The 25912-nt window shown below is 46.7% G+C and overlaps 1 protein-coding gene across 1 annotated transcript in view; it reads left to right on the top strand.

Moving 5' to 3' along the window:
• kif17 (kinesin family member 17) overlaps positions 1–25912 on the top strand; it is a 69171-nt gene that overhangs the window by 5904 nt on the left and 37355 nt on the right. Inside the window, exons 2-5 of the mRNA XM_067970663.1 lie at positions 5594–5740; positions 6483–6584; positions 18314–18503; positions 22145–22597. Coding sequence (XP_067826764.1) covers positions 5594–5740; positions 6483–6584; positions 18314–18503; positions 22145–22597 — 892 coding nt within the window. The remainder of the gene's footprint in view (positions 1–5593; positions 5741–6482; positions 6585–18313; positions 18504–22144; positions 22598–25912) is intronic.

Below are 25912 nucleotides of genomic sequence, written 5' to 3'. Positions count from 1 at the left end.
TTTAAAAAGTACTCTGCATTTCTGTTTTTCCAATCAAAGTGGATAACTTCACATTTTTCCACATTATATCCCATCTGCCATGTTCTTGCCCACTCACTTAGCCTGTCTATATCCCCTTGAAGCCTCTTTGCATCCACCTCACAACTCACAGTCCCACCTAGTTTTATGTCATCAGCAAACTTGGAAATATTACATTTGGTCCCCTCATCCAAATCATTGATATAGATTGTGAATAACTGGGGCCCAAGCACCGATCCCTGCGGTACCCCATTAGTCACAGTCTGCCAACCTGAAAAAGACCCGTTTATTCCTTCTCTCTGTTTTCTATCTGTTAACCAGTTCTCAATCCATGCCAGTATATTACCCCCAGTTCCATGTGCTCTAACTTTGTTCACCAACCTCCTGTGTGGGACCTTATCGAAAGCGTTCTGAAAATCCAAATACACCATATCCACTGGTTCCCCCTTATCTATTCTACTAGTTACATCCTCAAAGGTTTGTCAAACATGATTTCCCTTTCATAAATCCATGTTGACTCTGCTAAATCCTGTTAATATTTTCTAAGTGTCCTGTTATCATATCCTTTATATAATAGGTTCTAGCATTTTCCCTATTACTGATGTCAGGCTGACAGGTCTGTAGTTCCCTGTTTTCTCTCTCCCTCCTTTCTTAAATAGTGGGGTTACATTTACTATCCTTCAATCTGCAGGAACTGTTCCAGAATCTATAGAATTTTGGAAGATGACAACCAATGCATCCACTGTCTCTATAGCCACCTCTTTCAAAACCCTGGGATGTAGATCATCAGGTCCTTGGGATTTATCGACTTTCAGTCCCGTTAATTTCTCTAGTACTATTTTTTTTTTACTAATACTAAATTTCTTTCAGTTCCTCATTCTCGCCAGACCCTTGGTTCTCTCGTATTTCTGGGAGGCTTTTTGTGTCTTCTTTCATGAAGACAGTCACAAAGGGCCCGATATTAGAAGGGAGGCGGGTTGGCAGTGGGGGGGTCGGCATGCGCCCATTGAAATCGGTGGATTTGGCACGCAATCGTAAGTAAATTGAAGCCTCTTACTTTGGCTTCCGAGTTTCGCGCTGGAAAGCTCCTTAGCGGGCGGACTGCGCACCCGCATCATAGGCTGTCAGCTGGAGGAGCCCTATTTAAAGGGGCAGTCCTCCACTGACTGATGCTGCAGAAAATAGGCAAAATTACAGCATGGAGCAGCCCAGGAGGTAGGCTGCTCCCAGTTTTAATGATGCCTTACTCCAGGTCTTACTGGATGGGGTGACGAGGAGGAGGAGGAGGAGGGAGATCTTCCACCCAGCGGATGGGAGGAAGTGGCCTGCCTCTGCTACCATGAAGGCCTGGCTCAAGGTGGCAGAGGAGGTCATCAGCACCACCAACATATCACGCACCTGCATACAGTGCAGGAGGCGCTTCAATGACCTAACCAGGTCAGCCGAAGTGAGTACTCTTACTCATTCCCCTGCACTCCGTCTGCCACACACCGCCCCCACCCCACATCTCCTTTTGCACTGCCAACACTACTCTATCACATCACTCCTCACACCCACTGAACCCTCATCCTCATCTTGCCTGCACTTTCTCACCTCCCCAGTACTCATCCCGCCACTACCACTCAATCCAATCCTCATACAATCTCATGGCTCTGTCTCATAGTCACCCTCTCACGCATCTCTTTCACGGTCAGCCTCACCCCACCTGCCACTACCTGTGCTGCAGCTACAGGGCATGCATCACAACTGTGTAGTAGGAAGCGTAAGGCAAATGTGTCGTGAGCATGAAGGGGATGCACAAGGGTGTTTGAGGGTTTGTCATGGTTTTTACTTATATTTGATTTCTGATCAACTCACATTACATATATTGTCACCACTACTGCCACGTCTTGGCCATTCTTGACTGGCTTGTGCAATAAGGCCCTTTCATGAGGTTCTCCATGAACACCCTTGATGTCACCCATTGGGTCACCCTACAGTGGGGTGTATGTGTAGTTGCACGACTACTTTGTGCAGGTGCCTGTGCGCAGCACTGTGTTGTGTAGCTCCACGCAGTGGAGGTGGACGGCGTGCCTGGCGAGGCTGGTGATGTTGTTCGTCCTCCAATGGAGTGATGAATGCAGCTATGGAACCCCCCCTATCCTAATGGTGTGAGTGTGAGGGGGTCCACAAGCAGAGTTTAGGGTATGATGTAATAATTTTGAGTGTGGAGACAACGGTGTGGCAGGGAAAACTTTGTCTAAGGTGACAGAGGGCCCTGCTGCAATGAATGAGGTATTCCCCCCAACTGTTCAGGAGTCCTCTCCCAATGGCTGCTGACTGAAACACATCTGCAACAACAGGGAGTGTTTCCCACAGCATGGGAAACACGCTGAGGAGAGTCCAAAATCACATCCCTGCTAAAATCTCTTCCTAATGAGGTCTGTCAACGACCTCAAGTACCTCCCTATCTAAACTATCATCCCGCCGGCTTTAATTGCCGGTGGGAGTCCCGTATACGGGGGCTGCGCGCGCACCGATTCACGTCATTGGGGAATCCGGAAATGGGCAGGTTGGAGCCGGGCTCCGGACCCGCCCCGGGATTCCCCACTTTTAGGAACCCTCCCTGCCACGAGCGCACCCGCTCAGCCATCCTAATGTTGACCCCAAAGTATTAGTTTAATTTCTCTGCTATTTCCTTATTCCCCATTATAAATTCTCCCATCTCTGTCTGTAAGGGACCCACATTTGCCTTCGCCAGTCTTTTCCTTTTTACATACCTATAGAAGCTTTTACAGTCCGTTTTTATGTTTCTCGCTAGTTTACTCTCCTATTCTATTTTCCCTTTCTTTATCAATTTCTTGGTCCTCCTTTGCTGAATTCTAAAATGCTCCCAATCCTCAGGCCTACTGCTTTTTCTGGCAACTTCATATGCCTCTTCCTTTGACTTAATACTATCTTTAATTTCACTTGTTAGCCACGGTTGGACCACTTTTCCTATTGGGTTTTTGTGCCTTAAAGGAATATATATTTGTTGCAAATTATCTATTAATTCTTTAAATGCTAGCCATTTCCTGTCTACCATCATACCTTTTAATGTAGTTCCCCAATCAACCACAGCCAACTTGTGCCTCATACCTTCGTAGCTTCCTTTGTTTAGATTTAAGACCCTAGTTTTGGATTGAACTACATCACTTCAAACTTAATGAAGAATTCTATCATATTATGGTCACTCTTCCCTAAGGGCTCCTTTAAAACAAGATTATTAATTAACCCTTTCTCATTGCAAAATACTAGATCTAAAATAGCCTGTTCCCTAGTTGGTTCCTCAACATACTGATCTAGAAAACCATCTCGTATACATTCCACGAATTCGTCCTCCACAGTATTAGTGCTAATTTGGTTTGCCCAATCTGTATGTAGATTAAAGTCCCCCATGATTACTGTATTACCCTTGTTACACTTACTTCTAATTTCCTGCTTTATACCGTGCCCTACATTACCACTACTGTTTGGTGGCCTATAAACAACTCCCACCAATGTTTTCTGCCCCTTGCTGTTTCTTAGCTGCACCCAAACTGATTCTATACCTTGATCTTCTGAGCGGAAATGAATGAGGCCCTTCGGAGAGTGTGATACATTCATAGCATAAAATGAATGCTCTTTTAACCCTTATTATTTCAACATCAGTCAAGGTTGTTTATAAGTGGGTTACAGTACAGTAACCGATTCCAGTAGCTAGACTCTCTCTCAATAAAGCTGCGAGCACTGAACCAGCGCTCAGAGGCAGCTTTCTGGTTGGGGATGGGAATTCTAGCTACTCCAACATGAAGCCAAGCTGGAAGTTTTATTTTGGGGCTGGGGAGGAGGTAATTGAGGTAAGGGGAGGAGGTAGATGGGTTGGCAGTGCCCGGAAGATTTTTGTGGCAACAGGAACAGCATTCATACTCCCTTTGGTCCAACAAAAATCTTTTATATATAAAAAATCAGAAACTTACCTGGTTTTGGAGCGGCCTTCCATGGTCTCTTTGATGTTCGCTGGTTGGACCACTCAATGCCTGGTACTAATGGGCAGTATGTGGTACCTAAAAATTGTGTTGGGTTCTTATGTACATAATAGGGCCTTGATTAGCATATTATAAGTAATCTACTGCCCGAAATAGGTAGGCACCTGGACCGCCCATGCGGAGGCTCCAACGAAAATGCTGGTGGGCAGAACCAGAGCGGGAGCGGGGAAGTGTTAATTGCTTTGCAGTGATTTTCGGGGGGCTACCGTCCTGTTCCCACCAGGCGGAGGACCTCCGAATTAGAGGGGGCCGTTGTGTCAGAACTTCCCATTTTAGTACAGACACGAATGTCATTGTGATATCTTGTGGCTCGAGCTGTCATATGACTTGCCAGGTGATGATCTCACTGGTAAAGAGGAACCTATAATTGATTCAGTCATGCATTTGTGAGTTGATTTTTAAACTGTCTTTTAAGATTGTTTTTCAAAAAGCTACTGATGAATATTAGCAATATAAGGGTAGATTTTATAAATTGGTGTTCTCAGTGGAAAGTTCTCCAACCGCCATTTTCTGAATTCCAAATATGCGCTCCCAGTGGGTGAAGCTGTGCATCGGAGTTGAAATTTGTAAAATATACCCTATTCGGTATCATTATATGGGTTCAGGTCTAAAATACGACCAATTTAATCAGTGAATTGTAGCCAGGCATATTAGTTTTACAGCTTTAACTTTTTTTTAAGTGTGTTGAAAGGTACGGGGGATTAGTTCTACTGAATTGCCCCATTATCTTCCTTTGTGTTGATTTTCCCCCCTTAATTTGTCTCTATACCAGTAGCATAAAACATCGGTGAACGTAAATGTTTTATGTCTAGCATGAGTTTGTCTTTCTACTTTCTGCATCACATTTAAAAAAAAGCCACGATTGCCTTAAATTTTTCAGGAAACAATCAAAAATGCAATTAACACTTACTTCACTGTATGTCACCACTTCTCAAAGTTCTTTTCACATCTTTTAAGCAGCCACATTGCTTTCTTGCCTATCCCTAACTTATGGAACAGCATGTTCTCGGACTCCTCGTGAGCAGCTACATGGGAGATCCACTAGTTAATTACTAAATGTTAGAAAAAGAGATATCTGGGTCTATTTGTGTTGAACTCCTCCCCAGTTTAACATTGGCAAGACTGAAGCCATCGTATTTGGCACTCAGCAGAAACTCTGCACCTTGCCTTCAAATCCATCCCCCCTCCTGGCTGCTCGTTCAACAGCTTGGATTTATATATTGCCTTTAATGTAGAAAAAAAATCCCAAGACATTTAACAGAGTTGTGGTGAGAAACAGATGTCAAGCCCAGGATAGAGAGATTAGGAGGAGAGCAAAGAGGTGGGTTCTAAGAAAGGAGGGATGTGGAGAGGCAAACATTTTTAAATTACAGTTGAAAAACAAATTTATTTTTGTAAACATCTTCTAAAAAGCATATGGATATAAAAATCTTCTTTGTTTCCATCATGTGATAATCATCAGTCTGATTGAGGTGTTTTAGACATTGTTTTATGCCTTTTTAATTATGAATAATTCCATTCTTTCCTAGGGTGTCACTGAAGGCTACAATGGAACGATATTTGCCTATGGACAGACAGGAAGTGGGAAGTCATTCACCATGCAAGGCATTCCTTATCCAACAACACAACGAGGAGTTATTCCCAGGGCTTTTGAACATATATTTGAGAGTATCCAGGTAGTTAAACTATAGCTCAGAGTTTACAAGATCTGGATTCCTGTGGTTGACCATTGAATTGTTGTGGGGCTCAAAACTGCAAAGGAGACCATGGTATAATGGGGCATACTTACCAACAGCCTAATGTTTCCCGTAACAGTCCTGGTTTTGTGGATTTTATCTGGCTTTGTCAAAATTGCAGAAAAATGAATTCCATCCTGCATTTATATCAAAATGTTTGGTGCGGTACATGTCCTCTTGAAGCACAAGTAATGGCACAGTCTGTTGTGTTCAACGAGTTGTGAATGGAGCAGAACACGGGTTTGCATTTGGGATTCACCATGTGGTGAGTTCCTGATCTCAGCCATCCTTTCAGAATGTCTAATCAGAGGTGAGGCAGCTCTCCACGGGGCAGGAGATAGAACTGGGTGATAAATCACTCCTGCCCAGTCCTAGAGGTTGGATTGAGGAGCTAGTTGCTTACTTGTGCTCTTAACTAAGGAATGTTGTTGAACTCAAAAGACAACAGTGGGAGGAAGTAAAGAATGGAGACCTCAAAAAGTATATTTTATGTTGCTATTTATACTTATTTTCTCCTCTCTTTTTGTTTTTGTGTTCCTCCTTAGCTATTCATACAATGAAATAATCAGCTATTATTCAACATTATTACATTTAGATTTGATATCATTCAGTACTTTGATTACTTTGCAGCAAAATGTAAGCAGTTTAAGAGGTTTCACTGCCACTGTGTGTTCACCCACAGTGTACAGAAAATACAAAGTTCCTGGTGAGGGCTTCATATTTGGAAATTTACAATGAAGAGATCCGAGACCTTCTGGGGAAAGACACCAAACAGAAACTCGAGGTAAAGTGAAAATTTGTATGAGCATTGTCTTGATAAGTTGTCTTATATTATTAAAAATCTGTCTTGCAATGAATGTATACATTAAATTTTTTTTTTAAATTGTGAATATGGTTCCAGTACAAAAGGCTGCAGTTTACCATCGTTGGCTAGCCAGGTTTGTTAATTTAACTTTCAGACACAATTCACATATTGCCTGAACAATTATAGCCATAACCTTTGGGAACACCAGTCCAAACCAGCAGCATGTTCTGGCTGGTGGCATCATTCAATTGGGGGCAATTGCAGCAAAGTGGCCTCAACTGGGGGCGAGTGCAGAATAGTGGCCTGAAGTGGGGGCGAGTGCAGAATAGTGGCCTGAAGTGGGGGCGAGTGCAGCGAAGTGGCCTCAACTGGGGGCGAGTGCAGAATAGTGGCCTGAAGTGGGAGCGAGTGCAGCGAAATGGCCTCAAGTGGGGGCGAGTGCAGCGAAGTGTCCTCAAGTGGGGGCGAGTGCAGCGAAGTGGCCTCAAGTGGGGGCGAGTGCAGCGAAGTGGCCTCAAGTGGGGGCGAGTGCAGCGAAGTGGCCTGAAGTGGGGGCGAGTGCAGCGAAGTGGCCTGAAGTGGGGGCGAGTGCAGCGAAGTGGCCTGAAGTGGGGGCGAGTGCAGCGAAGTGGCCTGAAGTGGGAGCGAGTGCAGCAAAGTGGCCTGAAGTGGGGGCGAGTGCAGCGAAGTGGCCTGAAGTGGGGGCGAGTGCAGCGAAGTGGCCTGAAGTGGGGGCGAGTGCAGCGAAGTGGCCTGAAGTGGGGGCGAATGCAGCGAAGTGGCCTGAAGTGGGGGCGAGTGCAGCGAAGTGGCCTGAAGTGGGGGCGAATGCAGCGAAGTGGCCTGAAGTGGGGGCGAGTGCAGCGAAGTGGCCTGAAGTGGGGGCGAGTGCAGCGAAGTGGCCTGAAGTGAGAGCGAGTGCAGCAAAGTGGCCTGAAGTGGGGGTGAGTGCAGCGAAGTGGCCTGAAGTGGGGGCGAGTGCAGCGAAGTGGCCTGAAGTGGGGGCGAATGCAGCGAAGTGGCCTGAAGTGGGAGCGAGTGCAGCGAAGTGGCCTGAAGTGGGAGCGAGTGCAGCAAAGTGGCCTGAAGTGGGAGCGAGTGCAGCGAAGTGGCCTGAAGTGGGAGCGAGTGCAGCAAAGTGGCCTGAAGTGGGGGTGAGTGCAGCGAAGTGGCCTGAAGTGGGGGCGAGTGCAGCGAAGTGGCCTGAAGTGGGGGCGAATGCAGCGAAGTGGCCTGAAGTGGGAGCGAGTGCAGCGAAGTGGCCTGAAGTGGGAGCGAGTGCAGCGAAGTGGCCTGAAGTGGGGGCGAGTGCAGCGAAGTGGCCTGAAGTGGGAGCGAGTGCAGCGAAGTGGCCTGAAGTGGGGGCGAGTGCAGCGAAATGGCCTCAAGTGGATGCGAGTGCAGCGAAGTGGCCTGAAGTGAGGGCGAATGCAGCGAAGTGGCCTGAAGTGGGGGCGAGTGCAGCGAAGTGGCCTGAAGTGGGGGCGAGTGCAGCGAAGTGGCCTGAAGTGGGGGCGAGTGCAGCGAAGTGGCCTGAAGTGGGAGCGAGTGCAGCGAAATGGCCTGAAGTGGGAGCGAGTGCAGCGAAATGGCCTCAAGTGGGGGCGAGTGCAGCGAAGTGGCCTGAAGTGAGGGCGAATGCAGCGAAGTGGCCTGAAGTGGGAGCGAGTGCAGCGAAATGGCCTCAAGTGGGGGCGAGTGCAGCGAAGTGTCCTCAAGTGGGGGTGAGTGCAGCGAAGTGGCCTGAAGTGGGGGCGAGTGCAGCGAAGTGGCCTGAAGTGGGGGCGAGTGCAGCGAAGTGGCCTGAAGTGGGGGCGAGTGCAGCGAAATGGCCTCAAGTGGGGGTGAGTGAAGCAATGTTTCTATGTGCACAGGTCCCTGAAGGTGGCAGTACAGGTAGATAAGGTTGTGAAGAAGGCATACGGAATGCTCTCCATTATTAGCCGAGGTATAGAATACGAAAGCAGGGATGTAATGATGGAACTATGCAAAACGCTGGTAAGGCCACAGCTGGCGTATTGTGCGCAGTTCTGGTCACCACATTATAGGAAGGACGTAATTGCTCTGGAAAGAGTGCAGAGAAGATTTACAAGAATGTTGCCAGGGCTTGAAAATTGCAGTTACGAGGAGAGATTGGATAGGTTGGAGTTGTTTTCCTTGGAGCAGAGGAGGCTGAGGGGTGACTTGATTGAGGTGTACAAAATTATGAGGACCCCAGATAGAGTAGACAGGTAGTACCTGTTTCCCCAACGGAGAGTTCAAGAACTGGAGGACATAGATTTAAGCTGATTGGCAGAAGGATTAGAGGGGACATGAGGAAAAACTTTTTTACCCAGAGGGTGGTGGGTGTATGGAATTTGCTGCCTGAATTGGTGGTAGAGGCAGGGACCCTCAACTCTTTTAAGAAGTACCTGGAGCTGCACCTAAAGTGCTGTAAACTGCAGGGCTACGGACCGGGTGCTGGAAGGTGGGATTAGAATGGGTACCTGGTTGTTCTTCGAGCCAGCGCGGACACGATGGGCCAAATGGCCCCCTTCTGTGTTCTATCTTTTCTATGGTTCTATGGTTCTAGCTTAACTTGATACAGTTGTGGAACAATTTGTTGGTTTACTTGAGATTGCTGTACATGGCAGTAGTGTGATCATTCATGGGAGATATTACCACTGTACGTAGGCTTTGCTGTTGATGCCTCCTGGAGTTACCGTGTGCTTCATGACGGAATGCAGTTCAGAAAAGCAGTCATGCACAACTTCACAGATGCAGGTTGCAGACTACTCCACAGTCACCACCAGGCCTTGCATACTCTCAAATTACGGCCTAAAATGTCCTTGATCAGATAGCAACCACCGTTTAAATGCAAGCCCAGTGAAGTCTGAATCCCAGGGCTCTGCAACTTAGGAAGGACATTTGTTGGTCCCCCATCTCCTCCACTGCCACCACCGCTTGCTCCTGTTGATTTGTGCTCTGTGCGTCCTCCTCAAACTGACTATCTAAATCCCCTGGGGTGGATGTTCCTGTGCTGGTGCTTGCAAGGGTGGAAGACGTGACTCAGGCTGCTATGATGTGCGGGCTTCTTGCGCAGCACTGTGACCTGTGGAAGGCTCTTGGGGAAAACCTATAGAAAGAGAAGTGGAACATATATCAGAATGCTGGCTGCAAGACATCACTTTAAGCAGTGCTTACTTGGCTCTATGTCGTGTGTCACGGTGGTGTGCTGGAGAGTATGCTTGTCATTGAGCAAGTAAAGGGAGAAAGGATAACCGAAAAGGGTTGGCTATATCTCTGAGCTTGGGGGAAGCCTCTAGCTTCACCTTACTCCATTACCTCTACGTTTTAGGATTTGCAGAATGACTTCTTCAAAAGCATTTATGGCTTTTAAAGTTCTGAAGCTGTCTTCCTGCAGGGATTTTCTCTCTCCTGTTATGCGCTGTTTTGTCCTGTAAGCAGAGAAGTAGGCCCTGATATTTACGGGGAAGGAGCACGAGGGTGGGGGCGAACCTGGAAATCCTGGCGATGCGGAGGTCCTGCTGAATTTAATGGCAGGACCTCATTATTATTCTTAAATTCCGTTTCACACCCCGCAGCCAGCCAGATTGACCGTTGGGGACGGTCCCTGGCAATTGGAGCTTGGGATCAGGGTTTGGTGTGGATTTATGGATCAGAAACTGGACTGGAATAACGAGATTTGTCTGCTGTACATAATTTGAAGACATTCTTTGCATTTTTTAATTTGCACTATGGGTATGTACAGGTTTTAATCACCATAATCATTGAAGATTTTTTAAATTATAATTTACCTATTACCTACAAATAAAATAAGTTAGCAGAATATACATTTTAATACAAATGGGTGTATTTTTTAAAAATTCAGATTCCAGGGGGAGAGCCCGGCAATCGGGACGGAGGAAGGGTGAGTTCAGGGGTTGGAGGGGGGAGGTGGAGAGATCGCAGGGCAGGCCAGAGATCGAGGGTTGCGAGGGTGGGGGTGGCTGATCGCACCAGCGAGGAGAGGCCGCGATCGGCAGAAGATTTGCTCCTCCTGGCCCACAAGATAACTCTAAAAAGCACTTGCCTTCTGGAGCCGGCTGCTCCCGTCCTCATTTCGCTGCTGGGTTACCCGAGCCCTGGGAAACCCAGCCGGCAGAAGTTAAATTTAAATCAGGCTCCCAACTGCATTGTGGGAGCATGATTTAAATATTATAAAAAATGAAGTGTCGCGCCTCTCCAAGATGGGACAGACGCAACCTCACAAACCACCGTCATAAAAATGGTGCCGAATTGGGGACGTGTTCCCTGATTTTTAATTTTAACCCTCTCCGTCTTTTGGGGGGTAAATGTCAACCCCGTAGTGTTTGAGATGTTGCATGCCAGGAGGTGTGAGTGCCAGATCAATCAAAAAAATCTCCTGTTTCATATAAGAATGTACACTCTTTAAACTTGACAAATGGGTACCAATTTCATGTACTGGTGTCCAAAATGGTGATGTGAAAATAGCACCCAATTTTAATTGGTGGGCCTACTTTCATAATTGCTCACAACTACAGATGCAGATTTGGACACATGCACGGAGCCCGCTGGTGTTACGCAGGCTGAAAGGAGAGAGGGCTAAGATGTGACAGGCAAAAGTGAAGGAAAAGGAGACCTAGGACTAAATGTTAACCCCAATAGTGAATGGGTGGGTTGGGGGTGGGTGGGAAGGGAAAAATCGTAAAAAAAAGTAAAACCCGACCTCAACCCGCCCACTTCCGGTTTTAACGGAGGAGGGGTCGAGGGACGGGTGATCAACCAGCTCTCAGGAGGCGGGTCAGTCAGTGAAATCTTTTAAGGATGCTGTAGGCCTCCATTTCAATAGGTTTTTTATTTTTAACTCTTGGGGGCCGGGATTCCCAGGCCTTCTGCTTCAGAGGAGGCGAGAAGGCCCGGATCAACAGGTAAGTGCCTTTATTGCACTGCTTGTGGGCCAGGAGGAGCAGGAGTGTTGCCTCCAGGCCCAACAAGCTTACCTGCCATGACCCTACACATGTGATCGGCAGACCCCCACCCCATGTCCAACCCCTCCCCCACGATCTCCAACCCCTCCCCCACAATCTCTGACCCCCCCCGCCTACGATCTCCGACCCCCTCCCCACGATCTATGACCCTCCCCCCCCCCCCCCCCCCCCAGTTAAAATAGCACTGGGGTCCCAGTGACATTAAGTGGGATTTATTTACGAGAGGCCCACCTATTTCCGGCAGGTGCTTTTTGCGCATGTTTCAGTTGGACAGTTGAAATGGTGGAGACAGGGTGGTAAGTCGATTTTTAATAGTTTTACTGCTTACCTACCCTGTTCCTGCTGGGCTGGTTGGGGTAAAATCAGGATCAGTGTCTTTTGTCATCCTATTCCTCTTTTTTTAAACAAATATACTAGTTGAATCTTGAATGCAAACAAAACTCATGGGCTTAAAGGGGCAGTGGCAGCATGGATACAAAATTGGCTAACAAACAGAAAGCAGAGAGTAGAGGTGAATGGTTGTTCTTCAGACTGGAGGGAAGTATACAGGGGTGTTCCCCAGGGGTCAGTATTGGGACCACTGATCTTTTTGATATATATTAATGACCAGGGCTTGGGTATACAGGGTATAATTTCAAAGTTTGCAGATGACACGAAACTCAGAAATGTAGTAAACAGTGAGGAGGACAGTAACAGACTTCAGGAGGACATACACAGACTGGTGAAATGGGCAGACACATGACAGGTCCAATTTAACGCAGAGAAGTGTGGTGATGCATTTTGAATGAGGAGAGGCAATGTAAACTAAATGGTACAATTTTAGCGGAGGTGCAGAAACAAAGAGACCTGGGGGTGTATGTAAATACGTCTTTGAAGGTAGCCAAACAAGTTGAGAAGGCTGTTAAAAAAAGCATAAGGGATCCTGGGCTTTATAAACAGGGACGTAGGCCCTGATATTTATGAGGAGGTGGGGAGGGAACGGGGGGTGACTGTCAGTGGTCAGGAAACCTGGAAATACGGGAAACATGGAGGTCCTGTTGTTAAATTCGGCAGGACCTCCACGTTTGAATTTTTTTCCTCTGTTTTCCACCCAGCAGCTGGCCAGGTTGAGAGGCCGGCTGTCGGCCGTGAAGGCCTGTGGTAGAAGGCCGCAGCCGGGGACCGGAGAAGAGGGAGGGAAGGCGGGAGACGTCAGGATGGGGAGACACCGGATCGTGAGGGGGGTCGGCCGATCGCGTTGGGGAGACATCAGACTGGCGGGGGGGGAGGGGAGGTCGGCTGATTGCGGGAGGAGACATCGGATCACGGCGGGGGGATCGGCCGATCGCGGGGGGGAGGACATCAGATCAGATCACGGGGGGGGGGGCGATCGCGGGGAGGATGACATCGGATCACAATGGGGGGGACAGCCGATCGCAGCGGGAGGAAGACATCGGATCACAGGGGAGGTCAGCCGATCGGGGAGGGGAGTCGGCAGATCGCGGGGGGGCCAGGTTGGCTTGGGATGGCCGGGGGGGGAAACACTCCTGCTCCCCCTGGCCCACAAGCAATGTTGGAAGACCACTTACTTGCTCGATCCGGCACTTCTCATTTCCCTTTAGCTGCCTGGTTTCGCGGCCCACAGCCATTAAATCCAAATGGCTGCTAAAATCTGAGGCACGCAGCCTCATTTAAATATTATAACGACCAACCCGCCTCTCAAGAGGGGGTTACTCACCCATCGCCCCAACCCAACCTGGTTAAACCGGAAGTTGGTGCGTTCATGACAGGTTGGGGTCAGATTTCCCATTCTTAAGAATTTAACCTGGCCCTCTCCCGCCTGTCCTGGGGTGGGTTAAAATTCCTCCCATACAAAAGCAAGAAAGTTATGCTAAACCTTTATAAATCACTGGTTAGGCCTCAGCTGGAGTATTGTGTTCAATTGTGGACACCGCACTTTAGGGAGGATGTCAAGGCCTTAGAGAGGGTGCAGAGGAGATTTACTAGAATGGTACCAGGGATGCAGGCCCTCAGTTATTCGGAGAAGCTGGGATTATTCTCCTTTTGAGCAGAAAAGGTTAAGAGGCGATTTGATAGAAGTGTTCAAAATCATGAACGGTTTTGACAGAGTAAATAGGAGAAAGTGTTGCTATTGCAGGAGGACCAGAGGACGCAGGTTACAATTAAGGTAATTGCCAAAAGAACCAGAGGGGAGATAAGGAGAATTTTTTTCACGCAGCAAGTTGTTATGATCTGGAATGCACTGCCTGAAAGGGTGGTGGAAGCAGATTCAGTAGTAACTTTCAAAAGGGAATTGGAGGGGAAAAAATTTGCACAGCTATGAGGAAAGAGCAGGGGAGTGGGACTATTTGGATAGCTCTTTCAAAGAGCCAGCACAGGCACGGTGGGCTGAATGGCCTCCTCTGTGCTGTATCATTCTATGATTCTATGAAAGACCCTGATTTTAAAGGGGGAGAGTGGGTACAGTGCACGCAAACCCTGAAGTGGCCGGGGTATCTGGGGATGTGGAGGCCTGGCCAATCTTAACAGCCGCACCACCTTATCATAACTTTCATCGAAGTCCCGACCCAGCCAAATGCACTACCTGGCCAGCGGGCAGGAGCAGAAGATCTCAGACAGGAGGCCACAGCCACAGACCTGTGGGATCGGTCCCCAGCATTCAGTTAAGTGGGAGGGGGGGAGAGGGGAGGGGGAGGGGTGAAGGTGATTGGGGCTGGGGGGAAGCCTGGGATAAGGGATGCACAAAGGATTGTCCCTATATTAAAAAAAAATTAACAGCTTACCTGCCTGGGCCTCTTCTGGCCCACGGTTCCCCTCCCAGCAGGTTTGGCCTGATTGGAAAGCCGTCACTACTCGCCCGCTCAGGCCTTGGACTCGAATAGCAGATTGGGTCCCGATGACGTCATTGGAACCCGATCTGCATATTTAAAGAGGATGGCACTCAGCTTAGGACAGGAGTCCTGCTCACCTGCTGATGAGAGCAGGAACACAGTGGGAAGGCAGCGAAATCGGAGGTGGTAAGTCGTTCCCCTCATTTTAACTGCACCCCCCCAGCCAGTTTCTACCAGGCGGGAGAGGGGAGTTAAAATCAGGGCCAAACCCTCGAATTGTCACCTGTATTTTTAGTTGGAAAATGCGAACATTCTAATTACTGACACCTGTGAGACATGAAGAGAGTGCTGTCAGCCCTATGCCCTTCTTTTCCCATCACTGTTGGCGAACAATCAAAACCCATAGTGAGATACCATCACAATTCAGACCCCTTCCCCAGTTTTGCTAAAACCCAGGACCATCCCTCAGTACTACCACATCCTGGGACTGTCTCCAGTTCTACAAAAGTGCAAGCTAAACTCCATTTTCTCTATCAGCACTGCTAAATATCAGAACCTAGAAATTGCAGTGGAACCATTGCATCACTGGAAGTACGGGACTTCCACCTACCATGTTGTTGCAGCGCTGATCCTAAGGAAATCGTGTCATCTCGTTTGAATATTCTGAGGTGTGCAGGCTGTGTAACTTCAGCCTGCAAAGCCATAGTTACGCTGTGAGGTGGGGGGCAGAAAATACATGGGGAAGTGAGAGTTAAGTTTGAGATGCACTCTGAATTGTTGAAATACTGAGAGAAGGCGTGAAAATCAGTTTGGGAGAGGTAGAGACCTGATGCAGCAACTTGCTGCTGCTTAGTTAAAGGGACAGTGGCAGCACTGGAGGAAAGAACACAAGTGGGAACAGCAGCCATGGCAAACGGAGGAAAGAGGAGAGCTTTGAACTTCAGGATGTCTGAAGTTGATACTGGAAATTAAATGAAGAAGCGACTGGCTATTTGTTGGTCCGAGATGGGGAGACCCCTACAACAGAAATCCAAGGGAATGTGGAGGGTGATTGCACAACAGAAATCCAAGGGAATGTGGAGGGTGATTGCACAACAGAAATCCAAGGGAATGTGGAGGGTGATTGCAGCGGCACTCAGTGCCTCATCAATCATACCCAGGACTCCTCTCCATTGACATCATTCTTCAGAATCTAAATGCCACCATCAGGTCTGCCCTCCCAGATCAATGGGCAGGCAGATCTAGGTCCCAACATAAGTGGCGTGGCAAGAATCCGCCCTTCATGATGCTGTCCTCACTCTGATGACAACTCATGTGAACTTTCCAGTCAGCCCCTCCCCCAGATGCCCATGGCAGGATACAGGACCAAGCTGCCCATGCACCTACAGTGGTGGCACAGCCTGCTGAAGAGTCCTCCTGGGACCTTGAAGCCCTGAGACGAGGACCATCTTGGTCCCAAGAGGCTCATGATACCACAGTGCAGCCAAGCACCTCTGGCATCCCAGACCCTCAGGTTGCACCAGGACAGTTGTAAGAACACCACAGAGAGGCACTAGGGAAAAACATGGCAATAAAAGGAAGCATTTGTCATGAATATTAATGTGCACATGTAAAAAAGAATTACTTATTGTAAATATTAATGTGCATAGTAAAAGTACTAAATGAAGTCCAGTATTTAGAAGTGTGACTACTTGTTTCGAGCTTGAGAAGATGTTTGCAGATCTGGTTGCAATAGGACACAGAGTTCCTGCAGTGCCCCCTTACTGAACCGTAGCCTCCTCAAAGGAGTAGTGTGGTCTATATACTCTGATGAAAGGGTTGCCGTGTTTCTCCTACTTACATCCCAGCAGCATTTTGATGGTGTTTCTGGAGGGGTTCTCAGGATACCTGATGTCGCTTCCATTGTGGACCTACAAAAGGCTCCAAGATATAAGTCCCTGTGGGGCCTAAGACTTTTTCTCTTCTCTCCGCTTCAGTCTGATAAGGGTCTAGGAATCCCCCTCCAGAGTGACTGGATACTACTCTAAAGTTCCACCAGCAATGTGGGCAGGCACTTCTATATCGTTGGGTCCCACCCACCCTGATTATTCATAGACCCTGTCCCAGCGATTTGGGCTGCTCTGTATATATAATTTAATCATAGCATCAAATTGATGTATGTGAGACCTGTGATTAAACCCCTGTCATATCAGTTTAGTATTCTGTATATTAAAGTCTTTTGTAAATTTCTTTGACGTACAAGATGGAAAACATTGTCCTTGTTCAAAAAGTCAAAGTCTTTGCTCTAGAGGCCGAGAACTGTCAATCTGGAATATTAATGTAAAAGATGCAACTCGAGAGCTTCAAACTAACACCTGCGTAGTAGAGAACAAAGCAGCAACGTGAATTCAACTTATTTATTATTTATTAATCCTGGTCCTGTTTGCTTCTTGGGTGTGTTGTTAATTGAGCATTCTGCACTTCCTATGCTGTGCTCAGTGTAAATGGAGTGCAGTTTCCACCTTAATTAGGATCTGTGCTTGCCGAATCAGCACAGGTATAATTAGTTTCTAAGGTACACTGTGGGAACGTCGTAAGTGCTTAGAAAAGCACATGATGTGGAGATGCCGGTGATGGACTGGGGTTGACAATTGTAAACAATTTTACAACACCAAGTTATAGTCCAGCAATTTAAAATAAAATTGCTGGACTATAACTTGGTGTTGTAAAATTGTTTAGAAAAGCACAAGCAGAGGTCAACAAGTATTGCTATGACACAAAGGGAGAATGGTTGTAATAAATTCTTTTCAACTTCCAGGAAAGAACAAAGCAAATGCTAGTTCAATTTAAGATGATCTTCATACTGGAACAGTTAGGGTACATGTTATAATTCTAAACATTGAAACATTTGAGATTAAAAAAACAGAATATTCAGGAAGTACACTACATCTCAAAGAGGTTAACATTTGAGACAATATTCTTCATCATTCAGTTGCCTCCAAAATGTTTACCTTTCTTTTTCAGGTGCTGACTGACCTGACGTGATTTCCAGCATTTTTTGTTTTTACTTCAGATTTCCACAATTCCCAATCTTTTCATATCTGTCAAATTTTAAGTTAATATATTTAGACTCAGCAACCCTAGATTTAGGAGGAGGAAAAAAATAAACCCGGGTTCCTACTACTGATCATTATCCAGTGACCCCTGCTGGAAAATAAGTACATATGCATGTTGGGTGAAGACAGGTGTGTGCTCCGTGGTGAGGGCCCCCACAGTGGAATAGCCTGCCAACACTCGCTGTCTAGGCTCACGCATAAAGAACAATCACTTGGGTGAAGTACTGGAGGGATGTCTGCACCGCCTATGGAACCTCCAGAAACTTGAGCACATAATCTAAAGTAACACTTCAGTGCAGTACTGAGGAAGTGCTGCATTGTTGGAGTTGCTGCTTTTCAGATGCCATTTGCACCATGGCACTATTCAAAGAGAGCAGGGGAGTTCTCCCAGATCCTGGCCATCAATTATCCCTGAACCAACATCACTTAAAAGAGAAACAGATTATCTGTTGTGCTGTTTGTGGGATCTTGCTGTATGCAAATTGGCTGCCGCGTTTCCCTACATTACAACAGTTTAACACTTTAAAAGTAATTAATTTGCTGACAAGCGCTTTGGAATGTCCTGAAGTTGTGCAAAGCAAGTTCTTTCTTTCTTCATGCCTTCAAATGAGGAAGGGAGAAAATTGAAAAATAAAAATTGAGTTCTTAGTACTGTTGTAGAATTAAAAGCAAAAAAAAAGTTTAACCCTTTGACACTGCAAATAATCTCTACAATGAAAGGGTTTTATAGTTGAGTCCTAGACAGATGATACCCAGTTTCTAACTTGTTTGTCTCGTACCTCTGATTGTAGCTCAAGGAGCATCCAGAGAAGGGCATTTATGTGAAGGACCTCTCCATGCACACTGTGCACAGTGTCTCAGAGTGCGAGAAAATCATGGACATTGGCTGGGGCAATCGAGCTGTGGGATACACCCTCATGAACAAAGACTCATCACGCTCACATTCTATATTCACCATTCACTTGGAGATGTGCTCAGTAGGTCAGTTATGTAAATACCTCAGACGGACTGAATATTAATGTTTTATTTGCGATAGATTATTTCTGAAATATAAGTTTACTAAGATTCATACGTTACAATCTTCAGAATGTCTTCTCCCAAAATAAATAAAATTAAAGCAAACAACACCACATTTTCTCTCTTTTTTGTAAATTAAATCTTTTTCCCCTCTGTCCTGTCCTTTTCTCTTTGTGCCTGAGGTTTACTATTTTTCCTTGTATCCTTTCTCTTTCTGTTCTTTGTCCATCACTTTCCCATCTGTTATCATCCTTTTTTACCGCAGCTTCTCTTGTTCTTCCTCCTACTCTCATTCTTTCCACCGTTTCTGTCTCCTGTATGAAGGAGCATCGAGAAATGTACAGCATCAAAACAAGTACTTCCCTTCACGGTATTATGAGAATTAACTAAAAGTATTTTTAAGTCGTGCTTATTTTTGAATTTGGTGTTGAAATGCAGTTCTCAAGGGGTTAAAGTAAATGAATGTGAAGGATGGGCTATTAGAAAAATTAACAACACCGGGTTATAGTCCAACAAATTTATTTTAAAATCACAAGCTTTCGGAGATTATCCCCTTCGTCAGATGAATGAGTGAAAAGGTTCTCAAATCGCATATCTTATACTATGCTGGGACAGCATCACACCAATCAAAAGGTGTCGTTGTTATTCAAACAGGCCAGTCACAGAGAACAGCACGTCCCAGTACACTGGATATACATTGTGTCAATTACACAGACAGGCAGAAAGAAACCCAAAATGGCAGAGAGAGAGAGAGAGAGAATATATTAAAAAACATAATTTTTTTCCCCCTTTTTGCTGGTGGGGTTACGTGTAGCGTGACATGAACCCAAGATCCCGGTTGAGGCCGTCCTCATGGGTGCGGAACTTGGCTATCAACTTCTGCTCGACGATTTTGCGTTGTCGTGTGTCTCGAAGGCCGCCTTGGAGAACGCTTACCCGAAGATCGGTGGCTGAATGTCCTTGACTGCTAAAGTGTTCCCCGACTGGAAAGGATGCCCCGGAGCATGGTACATTGGCGAGACCATGCAGACACTGCGACAACGGATGAACGGACACCGCGCAACAACCGCCAGACAGGAGGGTTCCCTCCCAGTCGGGGAACACTTTAGCAGTCAAGGACATTCAGCCACCGATCTTCGGGTAAGCGTTCTCCAAGGCGGCCTTCGAGACGCACGACAACGCAAAATCGTCGAGCAGAAGTTGATAGCCAAGTTCCGCACCCATGAGGACGGCCTCAACCGGGATCTTGGGTTCATGTCACACTACACGTAACCCCACCAGCAAAAAGGGGGAAAAAATTATGTTTTTTAATATATTCTCTCTCTCTCTGCCATTTTGGGTTTCTTTCTGCCTGTCTGTGTAATTGACACAATGTATATCCAGTGTACTGGGACGTGCTGTTCTCCGTGACTGGCCTGTTTGAATAACAACGACACCTTTTGGTTGGTGTGATGCTGTCCCAGCATAGTATAAGATATGCGATTTGAGAACCTTTTCACTCATTCATCTGACGAAGGGGATAATCTCCGAAAGCTTGTGATTTTAAAATAAATTTGTTGGACTATAACCTGGTGTTGTAAGATTCCTTACATTTGTCCACCCCAGTCCATCACCGGCATCTCCACATCAGAAAAATTAACAGCACAGCTGCTGCAATTCAAGACAAAATCTAAAAGAAAATGATCATCCAATAAAATGAACCTGAAGACTTGTATAAACACAGATAAATAAAAACCTTTAAACAAAGTTAGTTATTTTTTATGTAACATCCTACATATGGTTTGCTATCTGTGTTTGTGATAGATTTAGTAAATAGTTTGTGTTTGGGCGGAGGTAGTTACTGGTAGAATGTTAATTTTTTTCTCTGTATGTTCCTAGTGCTGAAATACCAAATAGTGTCACTTAAGTTCGAGCCCAGCCTGCCCCTTATTTTCTTGTCAAGTGGGGTTGTTTTGGGTTGTGCCCTTGGTTAAGATTGCATATGTATAATACACTTTAACCTTTTATAGCTCCCAGTATCTTTTCTGTGCACTGGGTTCAGTTGGTGAGGGACAGTTCTTGGTTTGCTGTTTTAGTTACCAACAGGTTTATCATTTTGATTAGTGGGTTTAATTTTTAACCTGGTTTCCATTGGCTACGTTACTCACTGTAACCTGTGACACTTTATGTGACTTGACTCCAAAACATATAAATTGGCTCAGGAGTTGATTCCAAACAAATTTCTGAGTTGTAACTATCCCCTCTCAAAAGCAGTTTAAAATAACTTTTATAAATATCTGCTGGTGTAACATATTGATGAAGTAACATACTTTGCTAGTGAGTGGTAGCATGTAGATTTCTCCTTGGGAACATTATGATGCCAGTTAAGCTATTTAGTGAAGGAGGCAAGACGCTTCTCACATACAGGGCAAATTGGAGGCCGAGTCAATTAGAATGATGTTGCACAACTCCTGATGCCTGATTCGAAACCAGCATTGGAAGGGACTGTGGTGGGTTAGACATTGACTAACCTCTCACGTCTGGGATTTGGGTTTGAATCCAGGCCAAACTGGTTGGGTGAATGTCTGCTGAATGTAATGATCCTGTGTAAAATGTGTTTGGGCAGTCTCACTCTAGTGGACATGGACCCACAACACAAAACAGCTCTTAACTTGGCACTAAAATAGCAATATTGTTGAAAGGCCACAGAATGACTGGGGTGACAAATGGAAAAATATCATATAGCGTTACTTTGTATTTAACCAGGCTATGCCTGTCCTAGGAATGTTTGATGCTGACACTGAGTACTTGAAATGGATTTTGCAACACTGAAATCCTTCAAACTGATGAATTCCAAAGGTACAGTAATGTAGTGATTATGTTACTGGACTGGTGATTCAGAGTTCAAATCCCACCATGGCATAGGGTTGCCAACTCTGGTTGAACGTATTTCTGGAGGTTTCATCACAAGACCTCCCACGTCCAATGTCCCTGCATAGTCAAACATCCTTTTTTCCCCATTTACAATATTTCTATAACTAATAAACAAAAGCTTTCAAAGAAAATGAAAAAAACATCATTTTTTAATGCCCCTATGATTTTTCTCCTGGGTTGGTTGTAGCAATGTTCATTAATCTTCAATTCCTGGAGACTCCTGGACAACCCTGGAGGGTTGGCAACCCTACCATGACAAGTTGAGAATTTGAATTCAGTTTAAAAAAAATAGACAAATCTGGAAAAAAAACGTGACTATGAACCTGACGGACAGTCATTTAAAAACCCAACTGATTCACTAATGTCCCTTAGGGATGGAAACCTGCCGTACCCAGGTCTGGCCTATATGTGACTCCAGTGACCAACGTGGTTGACTGTTAACAGCCCTCTGAAGTGGCCTAGCAAGCCCCTCAGTTGTTTCTCAGGATAACCAGGGATGGACAATTAATTCCAGCCTTGCCAGCAATATACACGTCCCGAGAAAGAAAGAAAAACTTTCTCTTTAGAATTGTCAGAGACCAAGGGACTGGTTACCTGCCTTCCCTCTCAGTCAGGAAATGACACAAGGCAAATGGATATCTTGATGAAAGAGAAAAAGTGGGGGGAAGTAAATGTCTGTATGTGTCTTGCAGATGATAATGGGAAAGACCACATCCGTGTAGGAAAGCTAAACCTGGTGGATTTGGCAGGCAGTGAGAGACAGGCAAAAACTGGAGCAACTGGAGATCGACTAAAAGAGGCCACTAAAATCAACCTGTCGCTTTCAGCACTTGGGAATGTAATTTCTGCACTGGTGGACGGCAAATCAAAGCACATTCCGTACCGTGACTCCAAACTGACACGAATGTTACAGGATTCCCTCGGAGGCAACACCAAAACTCTGATGGTGGCATGTCTATCTCCTGCGGACAATAACTATGATGAAAGTCTCAGCACTTTACGGTACGCCAACAGGGCAAAGAACATCAAAAACAAGCCGAGAATTAATGAAGATCCAAAGGATGCTTTGCTCAGAGAATATCAGGAGGAGATTAAACAGCTGAAGGCACTCCTAGCTGGACAACTCGGGACTGATAATTTATCTAGTAAGTATATTTCTCTTTGCCCGTTCATTGAAAACTCTTTATTCAATAGTGATGTGAACTGGTGGAATCCAAAATCCAGCTTGCCTGTTAATCAACCAACAGAAGGCTCTTCCATGGGTGTAGAATGTGTGCCACTTCCAATAGTAGGTTTTCCCAGCAGGAAGCTCATATCTATCACCAAAGTTCACTAACCCTTCCAGGTACTAACTTAACCAGATAAATGAGCCAGCATTGTCAATTTTTTCAGATGAATCAGCTTTTTTACGTCTGATCAGTTTGTGTGATCATGGCATAACTGCTTCAGATACCAAGGTTGTCATTATGTCAATATTCAGTCATTTATTACTTGAATGATTCCTATAACTTATCCATGGCATAACTGAGCAAGCATTAGTGTCCCTAATTGTTTACAATATTAATAAATGGAGTAGATTGTTAATCACTGCTAGGATCTGAACTTCTGATCAGCTCATATTATGTGTTCTACCAACGCCATGAACAGGACTTGTATTAATGCTGACTGACTTCTTTGTGACTTTTGCGTTTTTTTCCTGGTTTCAGATAAATCTGCTGAAATACCTTCCTTGTCTCTACATTTTATTAATGTTACCATGGTCACTGCTGCTATGAACTTTTCTCTCTCTGTTGTTCCTTCTAAGATACAAATATATTGGGGTTGATTTTAGGATGGCCGAGCGGGTGCGTTGGGGGCGGAGGGGCTCGTAAAATCGGGGAATCCCGGAGCGGGTCCGGAGCCCCGGCTCCAACCCGCCCGCTTCCGGGTTCCCCAGTGACGCGTTCGGGTGCACGGGCAGGTCCCGCTCCCACTGGCAATTAAAGCCGGCGGGATGACAATTTACATACTTATTTAGATAGTTGAGGTCCTTGACAGACCTCATTGACAGGAGATTTTGGCAGGGGTGGAATTTTCAAGTATTCTCAGCGTGTTTCCCCTGCTGTGGAAAACACTCCCTGTTGAAGCAGATGTGTTTCAGCCAGCAGCCAGTGGGAGATGCAAAGGTTTATTTGACAGGTGGGGGGAATACCTCATTTATTGTAGCAGGGCACTCTGTCACTTCAGACAAAGTTTTGGCTGCAACACCTTTGCCTTTCCACTCAAAATTATTAATTTATACCCTAAACTCTGCTATGCAAACACAGTTACCTACTTTGCGGACCCCCTCAAACTCACACCGTCAGGATGGGGGTGCCATAGCTGCATTCATCACTTCATCCGAGGACGAGCAACATCACCAGCTTTGCCAGGCACGCCGTCCATCTCTGCCACGTGGAGCTCCACAACACAGTGCTGCACCACAGGCACCTGCGCAACAGCACGGAGGGCAACAACAGAGAGAGCAGCATCGCAGGAGGTACTACCCTCGCCACAGGGTCTACAGACCAAGGCTCAGCTTCCTGGACCTCTCTGAGGAGCAATGCATAGGGAGGCTCAAACTCAGTCGCTAGGTAGTCGCGGTCATCTACAGCCTCCTTCATGCCGAGCTGCTCCCGGCTGGCCCGAGCAGCATCTTCTTACCTGTCGCTGTCAAAGTCACCACTGCCCTCAACTTCTTCGCCTCCGGATCCTTCCAGGGTGCCACTGGAGACTTCGCCGGGGTCGCTCAGTTGTCTGCACACAAGTGCATAAGGCAGGTCACCGATGGCTTGTTTTGCAGGGCCTCGCACTACATCAACTTCTCCATGGACGACCTCAGCCAGACGGAGAGGGCAGTCGGATTCCACCCTGTGGCTGTCTTCCCACGGGTGCAGGGTGTAATCAATTGCACCCATATAGCAATACAAGCACCTCCACACGAGCCAGGACTGTTCATCAACAGGAAGGGCTATCACTCCATCAACACTCAGCTCATCTGTGACCACCGCAACAGATTCCTTCACGTGTGCACCAGATACCCCGGCAGGTTCCACGATTCCTTCATCCTCCGGGAATCCAACATCCCCCCTCTTTTACCCACAAGGGCTGGCTCCTCGGGGACAAGGGATATCCCCTGCACACGTGGCTCATGACACCTCTGAGGAATCACACCACCAAGCAACAGCGTCGCTATAATGACAGCCACATCGCTATCAGGTCTATAATTGAGCATGCTATAGGGCTGCTCAAGTTGCGTTTCAGGTGTCTTGATCGTTCTGGGGGAGTGCTTCAATACGCGCCAGACAGATTGGGATGCATTATAGTCGTCTGTTGTGCCCTGCACAACATGGCACAACAGAGAGGAGCCCACATCCACATCTGCCACCCATATTGAGGAGGAGGAGGAGGACGAGGAGGAGGAGCAACCCATGGGCAGAACAGCGGCTCACCTGGCTGCTCGTGAGGCCAGGGAGTCACTGATATGTGAACGGTTCTCCTAACATCAGACAGTGTGAAGAGTCCAGTCCTCACCACCTGGACAGAGGAGCAGCCCTGCACAAAACAGTCCTGCAACTACACCTAAACCCACTGTAGACTGACCCAATGGGTGGCATCAAGTGTGGGTGTTCATGATGAACCTCATGAAAGGGAGTTATTGCACAAGCCAGTCAAGAATGGGCAAGACGTGGCAGTAGTGGTGATAATAATAAGATTTATTGTGAGTGGAAAACAAAACAAATATAACTAAAAAACATGACAAAGCATCAAACACCCTTGTGCATCCCCTTTGTGCTCACAAAACCTTTGGCTTACGCTTCCTACTACTCCTACGTGGTGCTTCCCCTGTGGCTGCAGCAGAGGTAGTGGCAGGTTGCTCTTGTTCATGCCCTGACCGATTAGATGCTTTGGGCCGACGCCCTCTGGTTTCGGTGCCCGTGAGGGCCCCTCCAAAGACTGCTCTACCTGCACCTGTGCAGGGGCAGACTCGATCACCTGGAGAGGAGGCAGCATTGCGGGTATTGGTTGAGAAGGGGGCAACGGGTGAGACGTGGAAGCGCTTTGAGTGGGGTCCCCACTTCCATGTTCCCTTTCGCCATCATCCTTCTCCTGGGCCAAGCCCACATCACTCCTACCACTCTGCTGGATGACAGTTTGGAGGACATGTGTGAAGCCTTGTAAGGCCAGTGCTACTGTATCTGCCTGCCTGTTTAAGCCAGCAGAAAGTTGCTCACCCTGAGTCCAAACGGCCGTTGTCAGGGCCTCAATGGCCTCATTGTTGAGCCATGCTTGAAGCTCGATGGAGGCTAGCCTTCCCTCCATCGCAGACATTCCCGCACATACCCGCGACACTATCTCAGAGATGCCGTCATGTCCCTGTGACAGTATTCCACTCATGCAGGAGTTGGACTCCTCCATCCTTTGCGCTACTGTGGAGAGCA

The sequence above is a fragment of the Heptranchias perlo genome, chromosome 32 (assembly GCF_035084215.1).
Source record: "Heptranchias perlo isolate sHepPer1 chromosome 32, sHepPer1.hap1, whole genome shotgun sequence".
In the NCBI taxonomy this organism is placed as follows: Eukaryota; Metazoa; Chordata; class Chondrichthyes; order Hexanchiformes; family Hexanchidae; genus Heptranchias; species Heptranchias perlo.
This window is presented reverse-complemented; position numbering and strand designations above follow the sequence as displayed.